Source organism: Mytilus trossulus, chromosome 5 (genome assembly GCF_036588685.1).
Source record: "Mytilus trossulus isolate FHL-02 chromosome 5, PNRI_Mtr1.1.1.hap1, whole genome shotgun sequence".
Taxonomy (NCBI): domain Eukaryota; kingdom Metazoa; phylum Mollusca; class Bivalvia; order Mytilida; family Mytilidae; genus Mytilus; species Mytilus trossulus.
In genome coordinates, this window is record NC_086377.1 from 294900 (window position 1) to 321604 (window position 26705).

Consider the following 26705-nt stretch of genomic DNA (forward strand, 5'->3'; position numbering starts at 1 on the left):
AGACATGTACCTGAGTCTTATCATGACATCAAAGGTTTTTAAACGAACTTAATGAAGCCAGGTGAGTGTTATATTCAACACCTTTCTACCTGTAATCAGAGCACCAATCAAACCTTAGTCTAGACGTTTACTCAAATTAATATAATGAATAGAAAGATAGGGTTTCATGGAATTTCTTAACATGTTTAAAAAGTTTTTGACTTTTGATTTAAGGAAAGATTTTATCATCATTTCTCTGTCTTTAAATAGGCGAAAATTGAATTAAAATCTACCTTTAAAACATAAAACTATACTGTTTAAATATATTAAGATAAAAGGTATTATGCATATTCATTAGGAATTTAACATAAATGGCAATCGAAACATTTGAAAGACAATACTGTTTTAAAAATTTGCTAATTTATATTTGAGGCATACATAAATTAGTAATTAAAATAATAACAATGAATTTATGGGATGAAACAGCATTCACCCATATAGATTTAAGCTCTCTCAAAGTCTAACAACCCATAATTGAAAAATAAAAGGGCAAACACCACAAGCATGGGGACACATTCTACTGCATCCAAATACCTATAAGACATCATCAACAAAACCCCCAGTAATTGTATTACATAGATTAATTAAATTTGTTTCTGGTGTTCAGAATTTCCTTCTTTACCTTTATCTTCCATTTTCTGGCAAAAAAATAGGGAAGGCAAGTTAAAAGATAATAATTAAAAAATGAAGAAACTGTTTTCAAACTTGAATACTACAAATAAAAACTTTAAAAGTCAAAGATGGTTTTGGCAAGATATGATATTATTTTGGAAAGATAAAATTGAGAATGGGAATGGATAATGTGTCAAAGAGTCCTCAATCTAACCAAAGATAAAGGCAGATGTATGCTTCAGCTAGCCCCTCAACGTAAAAGACTTACAACCCACCCCTTTTTTTAGAGGAATAAGCCTGGAGGCCGAATAATTCAATCCCTCTCGGATCCAATTTTCTTCCATCTTTCCAGCCATCGTAGATCAGCAGAATATAACGACTGCATATTTCCTAGCCTAGGAAAGCATCAATGGGCAGGGGCAGATCCAGTCATTTTAAAAAGGGGGTTCCTAACCCAGGACAAAAGGTGGGGGTCAAACTTTAAGTTCTCATTCAAATGCATTGACCATCCATAAAAAAGGGGGGATTCTGTCACAGATGGGGTTCAAAATAAGTGTTGTTGTAGTCAGTTTGATCCTCATTCTTAACTCTTGTTATAAATGGTCATAAATCATAAATAAAATTTACTGTCAGCAAATTTTAAACTTTATGAAAATATGATATGATATTCTGATTATGATATAGGTTAAGGAGGCCATAAATAACTCGACAGTTCTCCATTTACTTCCATATAAAATTACATTCTACCTACAATTCTACAGGACTAAATAAGGTAAAAGTTTTGTTACATTCCGCATTACTTTTCTTTCTATCAGGAGTAAATTTAGAAGTTAAAATCTGTAGTTTTGGAGTCTCCTTAATAAGCCATTAAAAGGTGAGGTTTGTGCAGTTTTATGTGTTACTTTTACGGTAAAACTATCTTACTGAAGAAAACCACAAGGGAAAGTTTTGTTTCATTCTTTAAATGGCCCACAAGGTTTTAAGCTAAAATGTTATTGCAATTATTATTATAATAACAGATTTTTTTTTTTATAAAATTAACAAATATGCAGCATAAATACAAATATTTAGAATTGTTAGAATATTGTAGATTTATGAATATATGTTCATTTGAAATCTCAGTGACTTTCAGGTATTTTCCCCAGCATATTTTAAGGAAAACTTAAAATATCACATTTCTTAATCTGCAACTTTGTTTGAAAGTTCAGTTAAACAATTTATATGATATCAGTCACCATGGAGCTTAATTACTTAAGTTATTTTAAATAAAAATAAGAACTTTTGCAAAAACAACTAATGTATGTTAAAAAAAAAGTAACTTCAGAATTTGAGTGAAACAGAAACAATCTGAGATATATTGAACATATACTGTTCCAAGAGTGAAAAAAACATTTCATAAAATACCAAATATTTTGTAGTAAAAAGGAACAAAATATTTATGAGGATTTTTTGTTTGAAAAGTGATTAATTGAAATATGACAAAACTTGTGGTCATTCTTAAGATGTGCTGTACAGACCAGGAACTTATGGTTATCAAATGACCTGAAGCAGTGGTCATTTAATTCATGGTTGACTGAACACCAGTATGTCAAAGGGTCATGACCTTAGGCTTGTCTATCAATTGTTAGTATTGTTCCACCTGATTGGTTTCTAATTGTAAACAAACAACATGGATTAAATAGCAATTAAATCTCATTAGCCTTAGTTAATCTGTAGCCATATAAATATAAATAACAATTGGACACTTCATTATCTTATACAGCTGTCAACGCGACCTGACATCTTGAGAAAAGTGATGATTTTGTCATTTGGCGATTGTGTCAATTATTGCATGTGGTGATATTTTTTTTCAAATTACAAAAGTAAACAGTAAGATAGATTTTCTTCTTGGATTTGTATTGTTACTTACCAGTTTGGGATAATTGGATGTGTTTTGTATCCTGAGAAATAAAAAACTTCATCCAAGGGAGATAAATATGATGATGAAAATCTGTAATCGCTGTCAGAAATATGTCACATCCAAACTACATACATGTCAGGTAAATTATCTATATTGAAATAATGATGAAATGTAACTATTGAAAATATGGAAATATTTCGTTGGAACTGGAATAATGTAATTATTGGTTCAAATATAAATTATTTTGACCGGGAAAGCCGTAGTTTATAATAAGAATATATATTTCAGAGCATCAATATATTATAATGCTTAAGATCAATCTAATTTTAAAATATAAAAATATTGCATACTGAATTACACTGAATTATTATTTGAATTATTTACTTCAGGTTTCAATTTTGAATGAATCCAAAATAATGTATTTTTTGTAGTTTCTACCCTCATGAAAATATTTTTCTGAATTTTTTCTGAACTGGATGCTGAAATTTTACTGAACACATTTAGTAAACCCTTCTCTGAAAAATGCCTGAATTTGGCACGTTCCAGCAAGTTTTCAGCACATTTTCAGTAAAAATTCAGCAGTACGTTTTCAGTAAGTATTCAGCATTAATTCTGAATTTTTCTGAACACCTTGCTGAATTTTAGAGAATCTATTAAAAATCTTTTGCTTAAAAATGTCTGAATTTGGCACATTCCAGCACATTTTCAGCAAATTTTCAGTAACAATTCAGCAAGTCATTTTCAGTAACTATTCAGCAATATTCAGAAATAATTCAGCATTAATTCTGAATTTTTCTGAACACCTTTCTGAAATATTCAGAACCTATAAAAAACCTTTTGCTTAATGATGGCTGAATTTGGGACATTCCAGCAAGTTTTCAGCAAACTTTCAGTTACAATTCAGCAAGACATTTTTGACAGTAAATATTCAGAAATAATTAGCATTACTTCTGAATCTTTCTGAACAACTTGCTGAAATATTCAGAACCTCTTAAACACCATTTTCTAAAAAAAAAAACCCAGCTATAACACGTTCCAGTGGGTTTTCAGCAAATTTTCTGTTAAAGTTCATCTTAGACTCTTAAGGTAAACTTTTCAGCATTTCTTTCTAAAATGTTCAACAAACAAAACTATATTTAAGCAAAAATTCACTAAAAATTTGAATTAATCAATACTCAGCCAATATTCAGTCTTCAGCTATTGTTCAGGATGTGTTCAGACCATTTTCAGTTATAATTCAGGAAAGGTTCAGATGATTTTCAGTTATAATTCAGGAAAGTTTCCATTGGTATTTAGACAATTTGAGCTTTTTAATATTCTGTCTGAAAGACACTTTTTATCCAAAACAAATAAACGTTATTTAAGAAATACAATGGTGTCATATGTGAAGTAGAATAAACAGTTGTGTCTTTGTCTTTTTTATTATTTCTTTTTATTTTGTGTCTTACATGTATATAGTTGCAATCAGATCAGTCAAGCCTTTTACAACTGATGATTAGTTTGTGTTATGTTGTGACATCATTGACCCAGCATTGTGACATAAGAAATTTATGAGAAAGTGGACACATTTTAAAGTGGGTTATGCATAATACAGTATAGATTTTGCCCATTTTAATCTTTAACTGACCAGTAATGACCGTTTATTAAATCTCTGGTTTTGTTTTGTTTTTTTTTATCTATGAATTGTTTGCTCAGCATCAATCATGCCACATCTAATTATTTTTATATTTTGTATAATAAACATATAATTGTCCCAAGTGAAAGCTTCCATGCTGCTGTTGATACTTGGGCCAAGTATTGTACACCGTTAGGTTACCACACGAAAGGAGCACTACAGTAAATCTACATGTAATCTCACGTCTTTCACTTGAAACATTTCGTATCTATAACATTAACATTAACAATATATGCGTCTTGTTCTATTTTCCCACTAATAAAATAAGTCTTTTGGACTCTTTCCTGTCCTTCAACCCTTTGAAATTTTCTTATGTTAATAGGGAAAATCATCAATCCAATTTCAACGTCCTGATAATTATTTCAAATAATGTGAATCATGAATTATTCATGAACTTTTAATTCTGTTAATTCAGAAATTGAGAATCATTTGTAATTGTATATTAAATAAAAATCAGATTAAAATATATATGTAAACTTCTCTTTTTTTCTGTATTAATCAAAATTGAAGTTTCAGAGCTTCAAACTTAGATCAGTTCATTTTCTGCTTGAATTTCAAAAAGTTTCTGTGGAAGATGCAGTACTTCACCTGCAAGAAAATACAATCCACAAAGAATCCAATGTCTTACTTATTTTCTAATTCAATATAAATTATGATTTTTTTAAAATGCCATTTTTTAAATTGATTGATTTGGTATCATGAAAGAAACAAAATTTAGAAGGGAAGAGAAAAAAGTATAAACATTTCAAGGATTTTCTTCATTTTTATTTATTTTCTGGTGTTGACTTTCTCAAAAATGGTATTTATATGGGGACGAAGTCCCCAATAACAGTAGAAAATTCAATAAAAAAAAAAATCGGGAAAATTTCCCGAAATTTTTCATTGTACTAATGAACTCAAAATCATTCAATTTTTTTTATGTCATGTTTTGAAATCCCGGACCTGCGCAGAAATCTACAATGTACTTCCTTTTCCCGTTTTGTTTGTATGAATCTTTCAGTTAAAATATATATTTACCAGTCTATTATAAATAGGAAGGATCGCAATATCAATTTCATTTTTATATGAAAAAACGTTACCTAAGGAAAGCGTTTCTATGTTTACATTTCATATGACGTCATAACTTACGCACAACTAAACTCCCTAACAACAGAACCAAAATCGGAAACGTTACGGTATATTTCAGTTTCTTTTTTAACAAATATTTAAGTTACAGAAAAATAATTCATACAGACTTCGTCCCCATTTACAGGTAATGCCTGCCTCATATTAGATTGTCTCAATAAACTTAATCTTTAAATTAGATTTAAAATTAGCAATAAACATTTCAGTTCAAACTGTAAAATACTTATCTGATAAATATAGCTATCATTTCACAAATCGTATTTAGGGCGCCTAAATAGTTTTTTGTTGACGTAATTAATTATGCATTTCCGGTTCAGAAAGGTTTCACTTATTAAACTGGTATCTACTTTCTACGAACATAGTGTAGTAGCCAGCAGGGGATCAGCTTAGATCATGAAAACGTTTTAACTCCCTATATAACTGACTGTACTATCAATGCTTGTAAATAACACTGTCCTAGTTTACAACAACAACGATTGACTTATCTGATATTTTTCTTTGTTCTTTTTTTTATGCCGAAATACAATTAAGTAAGGCATATTGAAGAACTTGGAGAGAGATTCAGAAAACTTCTTCTACAGATAAAATTAACACTGGCAGTGCACCAGCAAAAACGGATAGGCTATCGAACAAATAGCAAATAATTTCAACGTAAGTTCCCTTTTCAAATTTTGAATTTTTATTAATACTTCGACACCAAGACACATTGACACGTGGCAAGACCTCCGGTGTCAATATTTTAATATAACATAGGACCTTGGTTACCTCTCAAGTCTTCATATAAATAAATTCTAGACATTCCGGCACCTTGTCAAATCGGCACTGTTATAACTTATAGACAGTTCGGCACCAAGTCAAATCGGACCTGGTTAATTCGCCCCCAAAATGAACAGATTATGTGTTGCAAGTTGGGGAATCATGACATTTAAAGAAAGGAAATTTATTACAGAAACAACAAACTTGTTATAAATTGTAATTGAGTCAATGATATAAGTTCTTCAGTTTTTAATGTAACATTATTAATAGAGTACTCATGACTGTAAACAGAAAGTCAGCTTATTTAATTGTTTATTGTAGATTTCACAGGTACCTGGGGACATGATTACATTTGGGTGCCCCTGAGTGGGAGAATCCTTAATGACACACACACCCTTTTTTTTGGTACATGTAGTTAATGATTTTGAGATTTTTTATTTGTTTATATAAACTATTTTCACTTTGAATATATTTTGATTTTACTGATTGGCTAATATCTCAAAAAGATACGACCCAAATTCTTAAACTTTCCCTTAAAAATCATATGTCACAATGCTTATGTTATATCAATAACTCTGCTCTAAAAATAAATTGTTTACGTTGTTAATGCCAATTGACTTCAGATCAACTCATGTAACATGTGTAATTAAAAAAACAACTTCAGTTTGGTGGTCTTTGGTGTACATGTATTCTGCTCTAATCTGATATAAAAGTTTTTAAAATATTTGTTTTGCCCCACCTACGATAGTAGAGGCCTGTGGCATTATGTTTTCGGGTCTGTGGGTCTGTTCGTCTGTCTGTTTGTCTGTCCATTCATCTGTCTGTCCCTCTTCAGGTTAAAGTTTTTGTTCAATGTAGTTTTTTATTAAGACTTGAAGTCCAAGCAACTTGAAACTTAGTATACATGTTCCTAATGATCTAATGCCAAAATATAGTTTTACCTCAATTTCAAGGTCCACTAAATATAGAATATGATAGTGTGAGTGGGGCATCTGTGTACTGTGGACACATTCTTGTTTGTATTATTTTCAGAAGATTTTCAGTATTCTGTCTGAACAGTTCAGCATCTGGCTAATCTGTTCATATAAGCTCTTAGAACTGTTCTGAACAGTTCAGCTTTCTATCATTTCAGAATTTTTTTTTTTAGCTGTATTGAACAATTCAACACTGTCTGAATAGTTCAACACATTTTCAGATGTCTTTCTGAAAAATTAAGCAAGTATTAATTCTGTTCAGAATGATTTCAGTATTGTTTCTGAACATTTCAGGATCTTAAAAATCTGTTCAGAAAGTTTTCAGGGCTGTTCTGAAAAATTCAGCACTGTTCAAAGATATCAAAAAGTTTTCAGCATAGTTTCAGATGTTTGTCTGACATGTCTGAGGAGTTCAGAAATAACTGAACAGTTCAGATTATTTTCAGCTTCAGTTCAGCGATGTCTGAATTTTTCAGCACAGTCTGAACTTTCCAGAAAATGTTACAGCACTTTTTCAGCATATCTGAACATTCCAGTAATTTTTCAGTATTTGTTCAGAATTTGGAAAAAGTGCTTCAGCACTTTTTCAGATCCCAAAATTTGGTTCAGCATGCATTCAGCTAGGGTCCAGAACCTATTCAGCAAAACTCAGCAAAAATTCAGACTTTTTATTTCATGAGGGAAATGACAGTGTTATAAGAATGGCATATTTTAAAGTTTTGTATTCTTACTTCCCTTGATTTGACAAGATAAATCAACGCTTTATTAAGTGTCAGCTCTATACATTCCTATGATTTTCAATCTGTTAGCTGGTCATTGCCATTTGTTTAGTTGACAGTGTAACCAGATTGACCTATGGTCATCTATTGTCCAGTTTTAAGTGTTTAGCTTTCATCCAGTCTGATATTAACATTTAGAATTCCTTTGGTATAGAAATGAATTATCCTCCCAATATAAGATGATTACACTAAGACAGTACAGAGAAGTTTGCCAAGTTATTTGTGAACGGTTATTAATAGATATATGTCTTCAGTCTTGAATTATTTTTCGTTCAGCAACCTGTGTGTTATGATGCCATAAGAGTCTGTTACATTGTAGGATTTAACCATGAAAATCCCTACTAATATATTTCGTAAACTTAAGGTAAGAAAGTTTACAGTTGAATCAATTGTTTGTTGCAGTTTAAACTTGAAGAATAAAAATTTTTAGATAAATATCTCCACTAGCAAAGATATGCATAATGTATTCTGTTTTTTTCAAATTAATTCTTTTTTTTTCTCTGTATAATTAGTTGATAGATAAATTATTTAGACAGACATTCTTGAGTAGTGAAACTTTAAAATTAAAATGAAAACTTTTAAGGAAAGTTATCTGCCCATTGTAACTTATTTTAGTTTTTATATCCAACAAAATTTTTTAGTGTTGTCACTCTTAGATTTAGTAAACATTAATTTACCAAATAAAGACACATCAACATTAGGCTTAAAACACTCTGATTTGACATTTTAATGTTGTATATAAACTGTGAGAATTTGATGTTTTTGAGCCCCTGATATTACATGTTTACCTGTGAGGTATATAATAATGACCTAGTAATGGCCTTGTTATACTAGTTCTACCACCTCAACCTGTTTTATAACTAGATCGTAACATGTACATGTACTGAATAGCCAGGAGGCACCCGTAACATGTATTTCACAGCCATCAGCCACCCGTAACATGTATAACACAGCCATCAGCCATCCGTTCACTGGTTATTCAGTCACAACAGGCAAATTGGTTCAATCTGGTAAAGATGCATATCCACTAGTGCAGGTCTTTTTGTAAGGTTATGATTTCAATTATCTCAAGAGTTTGTGTAAGTCTGAATTTGAGGTCCAGATCCTGTTTAATTCAGGGTGGGAACATTTGATCTTTGGAAAACGTGTATTACATAGCCATTAACCACCCGTTCAAATTGCTTCAATCTTGTAAAGTTGCATATACATTAGTACACTACCTATTGTAAGGTTATAATTTCAATTATCTTGAGAGTTAAGTTTGCTTCTGAGGACCAGAGCCTGTAAAATTTAGGTGGGAACAATCGACTTTTGGAGAACTGACACCCAGATATAATGGTAGAGCAGCACAATTTTGTGGAGTCAGAAAATGTAGACAAAAACTTTTATAAACTCATTGAAGCTAGGATGAAGAGTTGTCTCATTGGCACTCATACCACATCTTATTGTTTCTATTTCAGAATTTCTTTGTCTTCATGTTTCCATGTTGTATTAATATTTATGATAATGACATTTTGTCTGACTTCATTAGAAGAAACGCCCATAAACATTATCATGAAGTATTAATTAGTATCTAAAGTGAAACAGGAAATTGAATTAATCGCCATGATATTTTACTAGATAAATATGCAACATTCTTATAGGACGTTATCTATCTGCATGAAAACACTCAAGAAATAATAGAATAATTAATGTATGTAAGATAATAAATGTTGAGTCCAGAAAGTCAAGATTATTTCCAAACATGATATATCAAAGTTGATGTAAAATATCTAGAACAAAAATTAAACAACTTATTTTCCAATTATTGTAAAAAAAATAAGTAGTATAGTTTAGTGATAGGCTTTAATACAAGTTTATTAATACACTCAGGCAATAAAACAACAAAGAAACCAAAATTGTACTTAAGTGGATTAACCTTTTAGTATTTAGGATTTGAATAGAATTAAATTCAGAAAACTGAGAATGTGTTAATTTTGCTTATATTACGTGAAAAAATGTACTATTTACCAAAGTTATATAATTTAATTTAAATAACTAATTTAAATAAACAAGTTTTAAAAGATTTGATATGTAAATATTTAGATAACAAATACTTGTAATTGTTTAGTAGTAAACAAACACATTACAATCATAAACAAACACATTTGTGGGAAACAAGGGAGGTAATCTGATTTATAAACAGATTAAAGGGCAGATAATCCAATAAATGAAGTAGTAATTTAGTGTTAATTTATTTCTATTGTTATTTCGATAATTATGGACTTAAACAAAAATTATGAGATTTATGTAAAGTATACTGTAATGTAGCTGTGAAAATTATCAGCTATAAGAAGAAAATTAATCTTTAGATTGAAGATTTTTTGAATTCTTGTGATTAGGGAACAGACTTTATTTTTGTGTGGTATTTTATTTTTTATCAGAGAATGTATGTACATTCCAAGACTATTATACCTTATAGTCCTAGGTACATTTATGTCTGCCATTGTCAGAAAGACATGGATATTAGTTATTAATAGTAAGAAAAATAAAGATGGGTAGAAAAGCAAGGCGAAATCATATTTGAAAATTTAAATTCTTTGAAAATTCAATTGAAAAATTGCTAGACTGATAAATTGGTGATTTTATAATTACTCAGATTAAAGACTGATTAATTACAAGTAAGTAAAGATGAAACGGATTGCTTCAGGTGTCCAGACAGGTATAATTACCTGGAAATAATGACTTCAAAGGAAAATCTATTGTATTTACTAATTACCTGTACAATATTGAGTTGTCTGGAAGTCAAGAATTTTTACCTACACATCAATTTGATTTGTTTTTTTTTTTGTTTTTTTTGGGGGGGGGGGTCTATAATTTGTATTTATTATCTCCACATCATATCCCAAATTCTTTAAGTAGGATCATGGAAACATTACATTTGTATTGATAATATAAAGTCATATCATAGAACATGCATTGTACTTAAGTAGTATTCCTCAAAACAAAACACTCTTATCTATCTGCTGATGATAACAGATTCAGATATATGTCAAATAAATACATGTATCAGTACAGGTTGGATATTATCCAATGTTAAGCTAATCAGCATGTAATAGAAGACACTGATATGTACATTTATCAGCTCTGAGATTATCCCCTTTTGAGTTGTCAAATTATTTGAAAGAAGCCAACATCTTTATCAATTTGAATTGTATAATGCTATCATAATATTTCTGATATTGACTCCTTTATTTAGCTGTCAGATTAACAAGGAGACATATCTATCACTATAACAAGTAGTTTTGTCTGATTATATTTTGTAAAGAGGCCTTAAAATAGGAATGGTCGATGAATCCTCATCTTTAAGATATACTAGATGACCTCATAGATTAACATAAAACATATTAAATGTACAATTTACCTCAGTGGTGACTTTTGAATATCGTAAGATCGGGGAACAAGTGAAATTGAACTCTTTAGATAAATATGTTTAATGTGAAATATACCTTGAAACTTTAAGGTATTGTAAAATATGAAATTAAACTATTTAGAATATAAATATGTATGTTAATGTGCAAGTGTCAGTTTTTAATGGAGACATAATAATGTCAGTTTAAAAAATACACAAATGTATTTTTATATTTATTTATAGATATAATTTTGGCAGTGATACAAATATGTATACATATATGTCAATATTTTGATGATTTTTACATGAGTTTTTATATTGTTGTTATTCTTGATATGGTTCAACTTTTACCTGTACAGGTATTTATATAAGGTTGAAAAATTAAATCTTTTTTTTTATAAAAAGTAAGATTATCTTTCCCGTCAATCTGAGAGTTAGGAAAATATTTATTATGAATGTCAATTAACTTATTCATATATTTATAAATGTACCCAGATGACCTTTTGTTATAGTTTACCTCTATTAGTGAAGGGGATAATTGTTTGAGGTTTGGAAGCTTGTTTAGTAGGTATTTGGGTATACAGTTGTTTAGTCTTGACTTCTAAAAGATAAATGAATGAAGTAGACTTTACTGAATGAAGTGTCTCATATAGGGATGAAAAATGTGAGAATTTTTTAAATGGATTTGATTTCTTACAAGGTAAAGTTAATGTCAGTGAATAATTAATAATTTTTAGGGTACACATTGTCACTGGAGTTGAGTTATTGCAATATTAGAAAGACAGACAGTATCTAAGCCTCTGTCTCAACTATAGATATCTGTATTTGATATCAGAATAATGCATTAATTGAATTGATAAAAACCTCCAAATAATTTCTGAATTTACAGTAGCATAGATTTTATGTTTTGAAAACATTTTCGGAAGGTAAGGAGTAAATAGGAAAAACAAATCTTGTTGTCCGTCCATGTAGTTAGTTTATTTTATACTAATATTGTTTTTCTTTTTTCAGAGTGGTGATACAGTTGTATGGGAAACTCATAAAGTATCACTCACTAGGGTAAGTGAATAAGGAATAAAGTATCACTCACTAGGGTAAGTGAATAAGGAATAAAGTGTCACTCACTAGGGTAAGTAAATAAGGAATAAAGTATCACTCACTAGGGTAAGTGAATAACTCATAAAGTATCACTCACTAAGGTAAGTGAATAGGAATTAAGTATCAATCACTAGGGTAAGTGAATTACAGATAAAATATCACTCACTAGGGTAAGTGAATAACTCATAAAGTATCACTCACTTGGGTAAGTGAAGTGAATACCTCATAAAGTATCACTCACTAGGGTAAGTGAATAACTCATAAAGTATCAGTCACTAGGGTAAGTGAATAACTCATAAAGTATCACTCACTTGGGTAAGTGAAGTGAATAACTCATAAAGTATCAGTCACTAGGGTAAGTGAATAACTCATAAAATATCACTCACTTGGGTAAGTGAAGTGAATAACTCATAAAGTATCACTAACTAGGGTAAGTGAATAACTCATAAAGTATCAGTCACTAGGGTAAGTGAAAAACTCATTAAGTATCATTCACTAGCGTAAATCAATAACATTAAATCACAATTTTACTGCAACCGATGTACAGTTTGACAATTGATGCCCTGAGGCCAAAATATTTGAAAATCCAAAACCTTGTACATATGTGAAAGAGCTGATAACAAAAAAAGACCTGAAGTAATTAGTTACAACCAGAAAATACATTTGACCAGAACATGAGGGAAAGATATATATTTAACAGTTTAATATCTATCCTTTGCTCTATATTAACAGGTACCAGTGTATGAGTTTTATTCTAATCCTTTGCTCTTTATTAACAGGTACCAGGCTTTGGTTTCGGTATTGCAGTAAGTGGAGGGGTAGATAATCCACATTTTGCCAATGGTGATCCCTCCATTGCCATCTCAGATGTTTTAAAAGCGGGACCAGCAGAAGGCAAATTATTGTAAGTAGATATAACTTTTCAGCATTCTTTAACTCTGTCTTTGAATAACATGCACAGTTTGGAGGAAATGTGTCAGCACTTAGCACAATTAATGTCATATTTTTATATTTGATATTTAAAACACATCAAATCTGATCTTAAGTCGAACAAAGTTTGTAGAATTTGGACCCTTACATAAAATACTGGTAGGACATGAAAAAGAGTTTAGGAAAGCTTTGAAAAAAGGGTGTTAAAATGTGAATGATCATATGAATGGGATTAAATTCATTAAATACAATTTCTCAAATCTATATAGTATGAATAATGGCCCTTTAAATATCACTATGTGTCCACCATTACTTGACATCACAGAGTTTGTGTAATTTTGACGTCATGTGGATAACTGTATAAATACAATGAATATTTTTTATCTCTTTTAGAATAAACGACCGAGTTGTCAGTGTCAATAGCTCTTCCCTGGAGAATGTCGATCATAGAACTGCTATACAAGTATTGAAAGACAGCGGCAATAAAGTCCACCTAGTAAGATACTTATGTCCACATCTTTTATTCATTGATAGACAGTTATTCCCTTGGCAATCCTACCACATGTACTTATTTTCATGTTATGTTAAAATGCTGAAATCAAGCACAGCCTGTGTAAAAAATGCTGTTGATTTATTATTTTTTATGGAAACAAATTTCCATAGGTCAAGGAAAACTTTCGTTTCAGTGGATTTTTTTTATATTTCATACTTTTGCCTAAGTACATACATTTGTCTATTTAAAAAAAAATAATTGTTTAACATTTGAAGCTGTGTTTCACTTGTACCCAATAATATCCACATTAGTCAATAATGGAATGATTGGTGAAAGAAAGCACTTTGTCTGTTGTGAAATGTCCTTGTCATTATTATTTGCCATCAACATAAGTTACATATTTTAGACAAGAAAACTACATAAGATTAAGCTGGAACAAATCTTCTTGCATATTTTAATTTTGTGTATAGTGTATAGTTTTGAAATTGTTGTTTATTATCCCATTTTTGTGACCAGGAATTATTCTGTTCTAACTATTAACCCTGTGGTATCTTGTAATTTTACAGGTAATACGTAGAAGAGTTGTTGTCACTTCTATCATGGACCCAGAAACTCCACTTAAAATTATGTTGGAGAAGAAGAACAGAAAAGATGGTAAATAAATAAATAAAAACAATAAAAGGGAGATAACTTCTAAAGGGGATGATGAAATCTTAGAAAAGTTCATCTGGTAAATCTTCATGATGAGGTCTATTGATAACTCTTATCGAAATGGTAGGAGGGCGTGCCAAAAAAATATTGAAATAAAAAAAAAAAAAAAAAAAAAAATATTGTGATAACTTTGATAACATTTTTTGGCAAAATCTTAACTTGACTGTAGAATATATAAACCAATTTCTGACCCTCATGGGTAGACAAGGTTGCTAACCCCTTTAGGATGATTAATAAGAATAAAGTATAAAGGGCAAACAAATGAGAATTATGATTTGCGTAATATGAAGATGATGGGCATAAAAGTAAAAAATTAAAAAAAATAGTATGCTTAAATATGAATGATGATAATGATAAAAAAGGGGTTAAAATGTTAGTATATACACAAATGAAAACTTCAACACACTTTCAATAATTTGACTGATAAATGAGTTGCTGTTTGTTTTAATTCAGGTTACAGTTTTCTTTATATATAATGAGGTGTTTTGGTTTCGTTTCAGATTTTGGAGTTGTACTAGGTTGTAAATTCTTTATAAAAGAGATTTACTCTGGTTCCCTTGCCAGAGAGGAAGGCACATTACAAGAAGGGGATACAGTATTAAAGGTTTGTTCAAGTTTATCATGTTTATCTTTGCGTCTTATATGAAATGAAAAACTTGTTTTGATTAAAAATGGCAAGTTTGTTCATCATTAAAAATTATGCAGTGACCCTATATGCTCTCAAAGACATTCAGGATATACCTTTAAATGCTCAATCAATCTAGCAAGTAAGATCTTACTTTATGTATAGTTTAAATCGTGTTATAGTAATGCTTAAATTTGAGAATGGAAATGGGGAATATGTGAAAGAGACAACAACCTGACTAGATAGCAGACAACAACGGAAAGCCACCAATGGGTCTTTAATGCAGCAAGAAAATCCCACACCCATAGGTGGTCCACAGCTGGACCCTAAATAAAATTGTGTATTATAGTTTAGTGAAAATGGACGTCGCACTAAACTCCATTTATGTATTACAGATTAACAATACCCCTGTAGAAAACCTGTCTGTTCACGAGGCCAGGAAACTTATAGAGAAGACGAAGGAGAAATTACAACTGTTTGTCACCAAGAAAAACTTGGAGAATAGAAGGCAGACAAACAGGCTTCAGGATGACGGTAAATTGTGATTTTAAAAGGGGGAGGGAGGGGAGAGAACAGAGGGCAAGGAATAAGGGTACAAACAGATGGCTTTTAAAATATAGTTGCATACTGAAATTTAAAAAAAATGCGATCAGGTTTCCTTCGTAAGTCTTATCTGTGGGGTTTCAAATGATATGTTGTTAAGACAGTTTATTCACTGTTGAAAATTTTGAATTTTTTTTCAATTATGTTTGAAGAAATCATATTCAAATAATAAAATCACCTGTTAGCTATTAACATAAAAAGTATTTGAAATCCAACATGTTTATTTTGGTTAAAAAACATTGGTTATAGAACAAAAATTTATTGGTCCTACAATTTTGTATGAAATTTCTTTCATATAATCAGCTATATTATGAGTATATTTATATTTTGACAGAGGCCTCCCTTGGTTATGGAACATTACAAGGAACTCTCCAAACACAGAAAAGTGAAATAGATAGTGTCAACATCTACCGTCCTAATGGGCCTCTGGAGGATGTATATAAACAAGACATTCCACGTGGAGCCTACCCTCCTAGTGAGCATGCCCGGTATGACGGGAGGTACATCTATGACCATGAGGGACCCCCAGTACCTCCCCTTCCAACAGGTGTCGACCCTAGTAAGTCATTAAACTTATTCTTTATATTAAGGTGGTACATAACACTACAGGGAGATAACTCTATAAAATCAGCTGAATGTTTCAATCAAGTTCTATTTGTATATTATATACCTAGAAATGATTACAGTACAAGAAAGACAATTGAACGTCACCAATTATAATATTGGATTTTATATAAAATCATTGAATACAAATAGCATTAGTTTCAACCCAGTGGGTTTTCAGCTGAACCACTAGACAGGAATATGTGATAATTATCATGACAATTTGTAACATTTGAACTATTGACGTCATACAACAATCACTTTTTCTTTGTGGCATCAAAGACATTCTCTTCTGATGTCAACATTTTATGTAAACTTCTTTGATGAAATTGTGAATGGAAATGGGGAATGTGCCAAAGAGACAACAACCCGACCATAGAAAAAAACAACAGCAGAAGGTCACCAACAGGTCTTAAATATTGCGAGAAATTCCCGCACCCGGAGGGGTCCCTCAGCTGGCCCCTAAACAACTATATACTAGTTCAGTGATAATTAACGCCATACTAATTTCCAAATTGTACACAAGAAACTAAAATTAAAATAAAACAAGACTAACAAATACCAAGTTATGGTAGACATATAGATTTAAATTGTATTTGAAAGTAATGCAACTTATAAGGGAAGTTTTTTCGAGGCTAAATGCTAATTAATCTAATGTTGTATATTAAAATATCTTTTTGTTTTTCAGATGCTCCCCCTCGACCACCAAGCCCAGGAAAGGAAGCCTTACGGTCCGATGATTTTTACAATTCTCCTCCACAAAATGATGGTTACTATAGCGACAGACCAGAATCTCATATGGACAAAGCTCCAACAAGGAGACATCACCACGATGAGTAAGTTCAAGATTTTAAAAAATATAGGAAAAAACAAGAAAATTTCCTCCATTGAAACAATTTTTTTGCATACTTGATTCCCTTAGTAATTTCAATAAAATGCTGAAAATTGTGAAAAACAAACATTTCATCAAATGAATTTATTTAGGATATTCCTATCGTATTCCTTTTCATATTGGATACAAATTTTATTAAGTCTACTGCAGACACTTTCTAGTCAAGGTGTTTCAACCGAGGTACTCTATAGGCGTCAAAAGGCATCATTATGGAGGAAAGGGTTAACAAATGTATTTACACAACAAAAAAGTTGATGATCAATATGGCATAAGGAATATCACACATGCACTTAATATAGAAATGCATTTTATAGCTTATAATCATACATTTCACAATTGTCATGCTTGTTTAAATGCTGCAATAAATGTTGTAATGGCTAAATTGGATTTTTAACTTGTTCATGATGTGAACATTTTTATTATTAACTTCTAATAAGATTCAATGATGTATTATTTCTAAGTATGAAATGTAAATTTGACCAACATTTATTGCAGTATTTATAACATTAAACAAACATCTGCAAACATCATTGAGGGTGGCATTTTTGTATTTGCTTTTAAACTTTGCTTCCATCATGACTTTCTTATATAACTGCACGGTGGGGACAACAAGCTTTTCAAACTCGACGAAAATTTGGATAAAGGAATATAACACATGATGCTAGCACTACTGCACAAAAAATATAGAAATACATTTTATTGCTTAAAATCCTTATAATCATACATTCCACACTGGTACTACCAAAATGCAAATGGAGTGTTGTTCTAATCTTATTTTATATCTGTGGGTAGTATGAGTTAAAAAAGGGCCATCCTTGGAAAGGGGGCATAGTATTTTGTGGAACAACCCTGATTAGTCATACTTGTTGAAATGCTACATTTAATGTTGTGATGGCTAATTGTGATTTTTGTACCAGTGACTATATATGAGGACTCCACTTAGATATTTGCATAGCTTTATTTATACACGCTAGATATCATCACATTACTTTATTGTAGGAGATATGTCGGCAAGAGAAATGATATCATGTAAGTATTCTCACCTTTGTCAACTTTATATGACCTTGGTGACCTTTGTTAGCAAGTCAGTAAGTGACAGGCAGGTGTTGGCAGAAGTATCCTATTAACAAATTGAAGCTGAGTCAGATGTAAATAAAACTGTTTATAAACCATTTTAAATGTCTGTCAGATAAATGCATTCTGTTAGAAATCTGCAGATCCATTATATTAACCAACTGTTTTAATCCTTAGAAATTTTGTGGGAATTTTGTCAGATTTCTTTGTCCAATATAGATTAAACTTAAATCAGAGTTAATTTGTTCTCTCAAATTGTTGCTAAATGCCATCCTGAAACTCGTAATTAGATGTATTGAAATATATCCAAAAAGGGCAGGTAACTCTATTTTAATTTTTACAGAGTTAATTCCCATACAGAAGTAATATAGTGATTTGTTTTATTCATTTCAGTTCTGATCCCCGGTTTGTGTTCTTCCATAAGCAGCCAGATTTAGGATTAGGATTGAGGCTCGCTGGAGGGAATGCCACAGGGATATTTATAGCCTCTGTACAGCCTGGAAGTGGGGCTGCTGACGTGGGGCTCACTGAGGGAGATGAGATTTTATTGGTAAGTATATAACATGGGGCTCACTGAGGGAGATGAGATTTTATTGGTAAGTATATAACATGGGGCTCACTGAGGGAGATGAGATTTTATTGGTAAGTGAGGCTCGCTGAGGGAGATGAGATTTTATTGGTAAGTACATAACATGGGACTCACTGAGGGAGATGAGATTTTATTGGTAAGTGGGGCTCACTGAGGGAGATGAGATTTTATTGGTAAGTACATAACATGTGACTCAATGGAATTTTTATAGTTTTTCAATCTTTAGGAATGTGCATACAGGTTCCATCTAATTATTGATTGTTTGCTCCAAGTTCAGTTACAATTATTTCATACATATTCAGGACATAGAGCTGTTGGAGACAGATGTAAAAAAGTTTATAAAGTTTATAGATTATCAATTGTCTTTAAAAGCTTTGTTGTCAATTTTTTGTGAATTAAAAGTAGATGGATTTGTTTAATGGCATAAAGATTCTTTTTAAATATTTTTTTTTAATAAGAACTTGTTATTTGTAGTTTTGTATATATTCTGACAAAGTGCCAAGCATTTGATTTTAGTTATCTGCTGCTTGTGCGAAGTTGTAGGATTTTGTGTATACTTTGGGAACTGTGATAGTTAAATAATTTTACAGGCAAATAACAAAGAAATTCATGGTTTATCCAGAGAAGAAGCAGTGACCTACTTAACAAGCCTGGAAGGTCAAGTTCAGATGCAAGTTCACTATAAAAAAGAAGGTAATAACATTATTTATATCTACATAAAGTCCAAAAATTTGGAATTGATTTCTTTTTATGTACATTTTGAATAACTTTGCATCCTACTTGCTCCATACAAAGAACCTATCATTTGATTTACCATTAATAAAATATTTTACTAAGAAATTTTATTTCTCTCATAGTTTGCAAGTAAATTTTAGTTACATATGATTATTTATTTTTCAGAATATGACAGAATAATGGCCAGTAAAGAGGCAGGGGATTCATTCTATGTCAGGTATGTAACTTGTCCATAGCTCATAAAGTTAATTAGTGGAGTCCACAAAAAGTTAATTTGTTGAGTCCCACCCACACCTCTTTTATAATATGGTGGTTGGGACAAATTTTGATTTTTTAAATTTTCATTATTTTCACTGAAACTGTTAAGAATTTTGTTGTAAAAGAGTTTTATTTTCCCACTAATTATAAAAAAGAAGATGTGATATGATAGCCAATGTGAAAACTCTTCATAATTGAGTCTAAAAGCAGCAAATAATAAAATATCATATACTAAACAAATAAACCATAATATTGTCCAGACATATTGCAGGTTTCAGCTTGCTGATATTCAGTATCAAATACAATAGTAAAATTAATATTCTGTATTGCTTGTTAACCACTATTACAAAAGAATCTGAGGATACCAATGGGAACAGTCAAAACTTATAAGTCAAAGAAAAACCAAAAACACCAAGAAAAACAGTCCAAAAAATGTCTACATAGAAAACTAAATATTAAGCAACACAAACACTGTTAAAAAGCAAACTTCAAAATAGATATAAAACTGCATCATCTATGATTAAGATATTGATTTATTTGAAATATATATATATAAATGATATTAATGTTTTTCCATTTTTTACAGAGCTCATTTTTCGTTAGAAACTGCAGAACAAGGTGAATTGTCTATTAACCATGGCGATATATTCCTCGTCAAGGATACACTATTTAGAGGAAGTGTGGGGTCATGGTTAGCTGTGTCCCTCGGCAAAAATAATAAAGAGAACAAAAAGGGAATCATTCCTAATAGAACAAGGTAATTATATTGTCATTGAAGATGAATGTCATATACTTTTGTTATGTACAAATTAGGGCTATCAGTAAGAATGTATCGTAAAATATGAAAGGACTTTCAGCCATACGAGAAAAACACCAAAATACATAGTCTTCAATGATAGACAGGTGTTTAAAAACTACATGTCAACTAACTGAGCTCAACCAGTCAAGGTTGATAAACCACCTCCTAGTAGTCCTTGAATTTCGAAATGTTTCTATCCCATCTGACTGTTTGATTTGTTTTTATACGACCGCAAATTTTGAAAAAATTTTCGTCGTATATTGCTATCACGTTGGCGTCGTCGTCGTCGTCGTCCGAATACTTTTAGTTTTCGCACTCTAACTTTAGTAAAAGTGAATAGAAATCTATGAAATTTTAACACAAGGTTTATGACCATAAAAGGAAGGCTGGTATTGATTTTGGGAGTTTTGGTTTCAACAGTTTAGGAATAAGGGGCAAAAAAAGGGCCCAAATAAGCATTATTCTTGGTTTTCGCACAATAACTTTAGTTAAAGTAAATAGAAATCAATGAAATTTAAACACAATGTTTATGACCACAAAAAGGAAGGTTGGTATTGATTTTGGGAGTTTTGGTCCCAACAGTTTAGGAAAAAGGGGCCCAAAGGGTCCAAAATTAAACTTTGTTTGATTTCATCAAAATTGAATAATTGGGGTTCTTTAATATGCCGAATCTAACTGTGTATGTAGATTCTTAATTTTTGGTCCCGTTTTCAAATTGGTCTACATTAAGGTCCAAAGGGTCCAAAATTAAACTAAGTTTGATTTTAACAAAAATCAAATTCTTAGGCCTCTTTGATATGCTGAATCTAAACATGTACTTAGATTTTTGATTATAGGCCCAGTTTTCAAATTGGTCCAAATCAGGATCTAATAAAATTATTATATTAAGTATTGTGCAATAGCAAGTCTTTTCAATTGCACAGTATTGTGCAATGGCAAGAAATATCTAATTTCACAATATTGTGAAATAGCAAATTTTTTTTTAATTAAGAGTTATCTTTCTTTGTCCAGTAAAGTAAGCAAGAAATATCTGCAAGAATTTTTTTTAATTGGAGTTATCTTTCTTTGTCCAGAATCAACTTAAATCTTTGTTGTATACAATATACAATGTATATTCACTTTTTACTACCAACTGATAAATTTAAATAATCTTTACCATTCAGTGATAATAAGCAGTTTTTTTACATCTTAATATTTTATGATGTATTTAAATGAGTAGTAATTGTTGCAAACTCCATTAGAATATTTTAATTGAAATTAGTTTTGGAATAAGGGAAAGGGGGATGTGATTAGAAAATTGGGTTCAATTTTTCTCATTTGAAATTTCATAAATAAAAAGAAAATTTCTTCAAACATTATTTTGAGAGGATTAATATTCAACAGCATAGTGAATTGCTCTAAGAGAAAACAAAAATTTTAAGTTCATTTGAATACATTCATTCTGTGTCAGAAACCTATGCTGTGTCAACTATTTAATCACAATCCAAATTTAGAGCGGAATCCAGCTTGAATGTTGTGTCCATACTTGCCCCAACTGTTCAGGGTTCAACCTCTGCGGTCGTATAAAGCTACGCCCTGCGGAGCATCTGGTTATAAAGTATATTAAACTCACCAAAGAAGATTTTAAGATTGAGTCCCCTTTTATGAAGAAAGTTTTGTTCAAAGCATTCCAATTGTATTTTAAGATACAAGACCGATTTTAATTTAATTTTGATTTAATTACATAAGTCTATATAACTTGACACATTGAAATGACTATTTCTCTTATCTCTAACTTAAATTACTCTTCAGTCTGCACTTTGAATTTAGGACCAAAAACCTGCATATTTACACAGCGGAATTCTGTAATTTGACATCCATATAAAAATGGCATTTGACATCAATATAAAATGGCATTTGACATCAATATAAAATGGCATTTGACATCAATATAAAATGGCATTTGACAAACCAATAAAAGAAATGCAAAAGATACCAAAGGGATTTGTAAACTCATAAGTCTAAAACAAATTGGCATGGCAAAAAAAGAAAAACAATGACATAATCTTAATACAAACTTGACATATCAATACAGATACTGATACAGATACAAAGACTTGCAGTGATATAAACAATTTTTTTTTTATTTACAGAGCAGACGAGATCATGGGAACACAACAAACATCTGAAGCTGATAAAGAAAACTCACCGGCTAAAGTGGGGAGGGGCTTGTTTAAACGTAAAACTGCCCGGCGGTCCAAGTCTCTAGGCAAGGATCACTGGGAAGATGTTATATTTTGTAAGTCTAAAAAGCCTTTTGATTGGTTCAAAAGGTTGCTAAGGAAATTGTAGTGTAGTCGTAGTATAGCTATTGTAAAAGTGGAATTGGAAACTGATGCAAGGAATCCTGAGACTATATGTCAAAAGCCATAAAGAAAAAAATGTTCAGAAGCCTGCCGGATTTTCGGCAAAATGGAAAAAAAAATCTAGAAACTTGTCAGATTATAATTTTATTCCGAATAGTATCATTTACCATTTGACAGTTCTAAGAAACTATCTTATAAGCACAGCGGCTGACGATTTTACGATTTTGAGTTATTCTGAACCTAAAGTCAAGAGTTTTAAGTGATCTAGGTTTATGCATTCAGATTTGAAATGAACCAGAATCTTGTTTTCCAAATCATAAATCGCGATTCTACCTGATCCTGCATACTGTGAATTCATTTATTTTCATGGTTTAATAACAAATCATGGATGAAACAAAACTTGGATGTGTTGATATTTAATTTCATGATTTTGCTAAAGTTTACACACAAGACTTTAGAATATTTGTCATTGGATGAACAATTAATTTCGTGATTCAACCATACCAATAAATCAACGAAAATTGGTATTCAACAAATTATTATAATGAACATAATCAACAGTATCAAGATTATAATTGACCCAGGATTGCAACAGTTTCCACTTTCACCCATATATATATAATATATATAATATACTCATATGGTGCTAGTTGATATATTGTTAACTGTTGTATATGTTATATTGTTAAGTTTATGTTGTTGTTATTAAATTTGTTTTATGTGTTGAAGTCTTTCCATTGTCTATTTACAAAGGATGGGGGTGTGGACTTAATTTTCTTGGATTTTATGCATAGAGTTTTAAATATCCAACAAGATACACATTTGCTATAGATTTGTATACAAAATTTGTTAGGAAATTCAGTATCCATACATTTGTAATTTTCCTTAATTCACAAAAATGTGTATCCAAGAAAACAATTGGATCTTCAGTACTTGTACAGCCTATCTCTTCTTAATGGCCATATTTATGTTAAAGCAATTATTCAAACTTAAAATAACTGTTGAAGATAAACTTCACTTTTGTAAACATTTAAGTGTATTCCTTAAATAGTAATATACTTTTCTCAACCGATACTTTCACAACAATTAATTTGTTGCTTTGAAAAAACAGCATTTTGTCTTAGCAATGAAAAATATATCGCTTAAATATTCGTCCTTTGTTGTTTTACCTAACATTGATGTGGTTTTGTGGTTTTTAGCTGATGATGGTGGTAAGTGTATGTCACCTGTAGTTTCCTCAGTTGCTATGACAACCTTTTAGTTTCTAGCCATGCTGCTTTTGTCATTCTATTCTATGTATTATTTGACCTCTTGACCTTAAAATGATTTACACAACAGCTCTTGTGGATTTTGTTGTTTTCACCTGTCAGCAATGGAGTGTCCACTCTTGACCACTCAAATTAAATCTTAGATTTTGTAAAAAAATAAAAAAAAACATAATTAGAAAACTAATTTTTCACAGTAGTGTTTATCTAATTCCATCTTATTGGTATTAAGATGAGAGAAAATGTTTGAACAGGGGGTCATACCAAATTTTTCCCCCCTCTGTAACCAATCTCACCATGGACAGGTGGTAAAACAAAATCCCTGTGAGCTGTTGTTTAATACATACCATCATTGTTCACAAGTAGCCATTGTGCCATATTGAATGCCTGTCGTCTGCTTCAAAGAAGAAGAATTTGCATGAAAATGTCATCATCCTTTTTGATAGTTTCAATAGTGTTAATAGCTTATATATATTATCATACCATGAGATACACAATAGACATTTGCCATTGGATGTTTATCAAGTAGCAATCAACCAATCATATCATAGTGTCCTGTTTGTACATCATTGTCATGCACCATAGTAAACATTAAGGTCTCTCTGTATTTAAGGAATAGTTAACAAGGGATTATTCAAATCTGGAGTAATTTTGAATTCTGGAAAATTGTAGAGAAATTTATGATGAAAACTAATCAACTAAATAGTAAGTTCATTATGAAATGATAGTGAAAGTAAAATTTACCTTAGCCATGGGCTCATGGCTAACCCTATATAGTGTGGTTAGTTTTAATCATACATTTCTAATCAATTTTCCAGGATTCAAATTTATTCCAGATTCAAATAATTCCTTGTTTAAAGAGTTACCACTGTCAATTTGGGATTTGACGGTTATGAAAGCTGTTATCAACTAGCAGAGCAAAGCAAAGCTAGATTAAACAGTTGTGAACTTCAAGTCATAATTGAAAGAGTCAATTCTTCTCTTACAATATTATTACTGTAAATTCAGAAATTATTGCGAGGTTTTAATATTGTGAAAAATGCAACAGGATTATGACAGCAAGAATTCAAACTCGCATTTAATTTTTTTACATAAGAATTCACAGTATATTATCAATGCTGCAAAAATCAAAATCAAAATAATAAATGCACGCAATAATTTCTAAATTTACAGTTTTCCTGTTTTATTTCAATACTTATCCCATAATTGTTGACATCGACTACTCATCATTGTTGCCTAAGACTTTGACCCTCAAACATTTGAGGGCAGACATCATCCCATCAAAAATACCTTTACATTTTACATTGACCCTCAACCATTTGAGGGCAAACATCATCCAATCAAAAACAGCTTTACATGTTACATTGCATTAGAATAATAATCAAAGTGCTGAGAATACTGATGGATTGATAGAATAGCTTTAATTGCCTTATAGAATGTTCAATACTTACACAGTCAGTATCATTGCACATCAAATAGAGTAGATATATTATAGATAATTATATAGCAAGCCATTTCTTAGGTTCATGTCTTTGTGGTTATTAGTAAGACCACTTCTGCTTCCTTGTTGCTAAGGACTGTTCCATCAAGATGGATCTTCACAATAAGACATTTGAACCATTTTAGGAGGTCAGAGAACCCGGTTTCAGGGAGATTACTCTTAAATTGTTTGTAAAAAGTGGATTTGTCAGCAATTTTTATGTCCCATTTAGTGCATGATGTTTTTTAGTCTATTGGTCTGATTTTTCGTTTGTCCATCTGTCATGCTTCAGGTTAAAGATATTGGTTAAAGTTTTTGGTCAAGGTAGTTTTTGATGAAGTTAAAGTCCAGTCGACTTGAAACTTAGTACACATGTTCCCTATGATTTATTTTTCTAATTTTGATGCCAAATTTAAGTATTGACCCATATTTCGCAGTCCATTCAATATAGAAAAAATAGTGCGGGAGGGGCATCTGTGTACTACGAAAACAGATGTGAAATGTAATTTATGCAGATTGATCTTAGGTCAAATGGTGTAACTCATTAAATAAAAAACACAGCTCGAGATACATCTTTAATTATGTATTGAACGGGTCAAATGTTGTAACTCATTAAAAATACAACTTGAACTAGGTCTAAAGTTATGTATTTAACTTCTTTTTTCCTAATTAAAAAATTAGAGGTTGAAATTAGATTTTCAAAATGTTTTAAATAAGTGAATATTGAACCATTAAGATCGTGTTATAATTGTAGCTGGTTTTATAAGATCAAGATCCAATCAGGACTCAGGGTGTATGTATCATTGTGTGTCTGTCCTCAGTCATGTCGTCCATTCTACTGTCGATTCATTTATTTCATGGGTATCAATTTTTCGTGGATTGCTGAAACCTTGTGTCTTCTTGGACATTTGATTTCGTGGTTTTGTCAATCTCTGTAAGCAAAGCCTATTGAAA

At 30.9% G+C, this 26705-nt stretch overlaps 1 protein-coding gene across 13 annotated transcripts in view; it reads left to right on the forward strand.

The window, feature by feature from the left end:
* LOC134718429 (tight junction protein ZO-1-like) overlaps positions 1-26705 on the forward strand; it is a 117970-nt gene that overhangs the window by 47115 nt on the left and 44150 nt on the right. For 11 of the 13 annotated variants that reach the window (XM_063580928.1, XM_063580930.1, XM_063580933.1 and 8 more), the window contains 14 exons: positions 12263-12310; positions 13129-13253; positions 13673-13775; positions 14339-14426; positions 14984-15087; positions 15504-15642; positions 16046-16270; positions 17003-17150; positions 18206-18235; positions 18674-18830; positions 19460-19562; positions 19770-19821; positions 20449-20619; positions 22794-22939. In XM_063580928.1, coding sequence (XP_063436998.1) covers positions 12263-12310; positions 13129-13253; positions 13673-13775; positions 14339-14426; positions 14984-15087; positions 15504-15642; positions 16046-16270; positions 17003-17150; positions 18206-18235; positions 18674-18830; positions 19460-19562; positions 19770-19821; positions 20449-20619; positions 22794-22939 — 1639 coding nt within the window. Of the gene's footprint in view, positions 1-2465; positions 2691-8147; positions 8225-12262; positions 12311-13128; positions 13254-13672; positions 13776-14338; positions 14427-14983; positions 15088-15503; positions 15643-16045; positions 16271-17002; positions 17151-18205; positions 18236-18673; positions 18831-19459; positions 19563-19769; positions 19822-20448; positions 20620-22793; positions 22940-26705 lie in introns of those variants that run through there. The other 2 variants (XM_063580939.1, XM_063580940.1) reach the window with 2 other exon arrangements.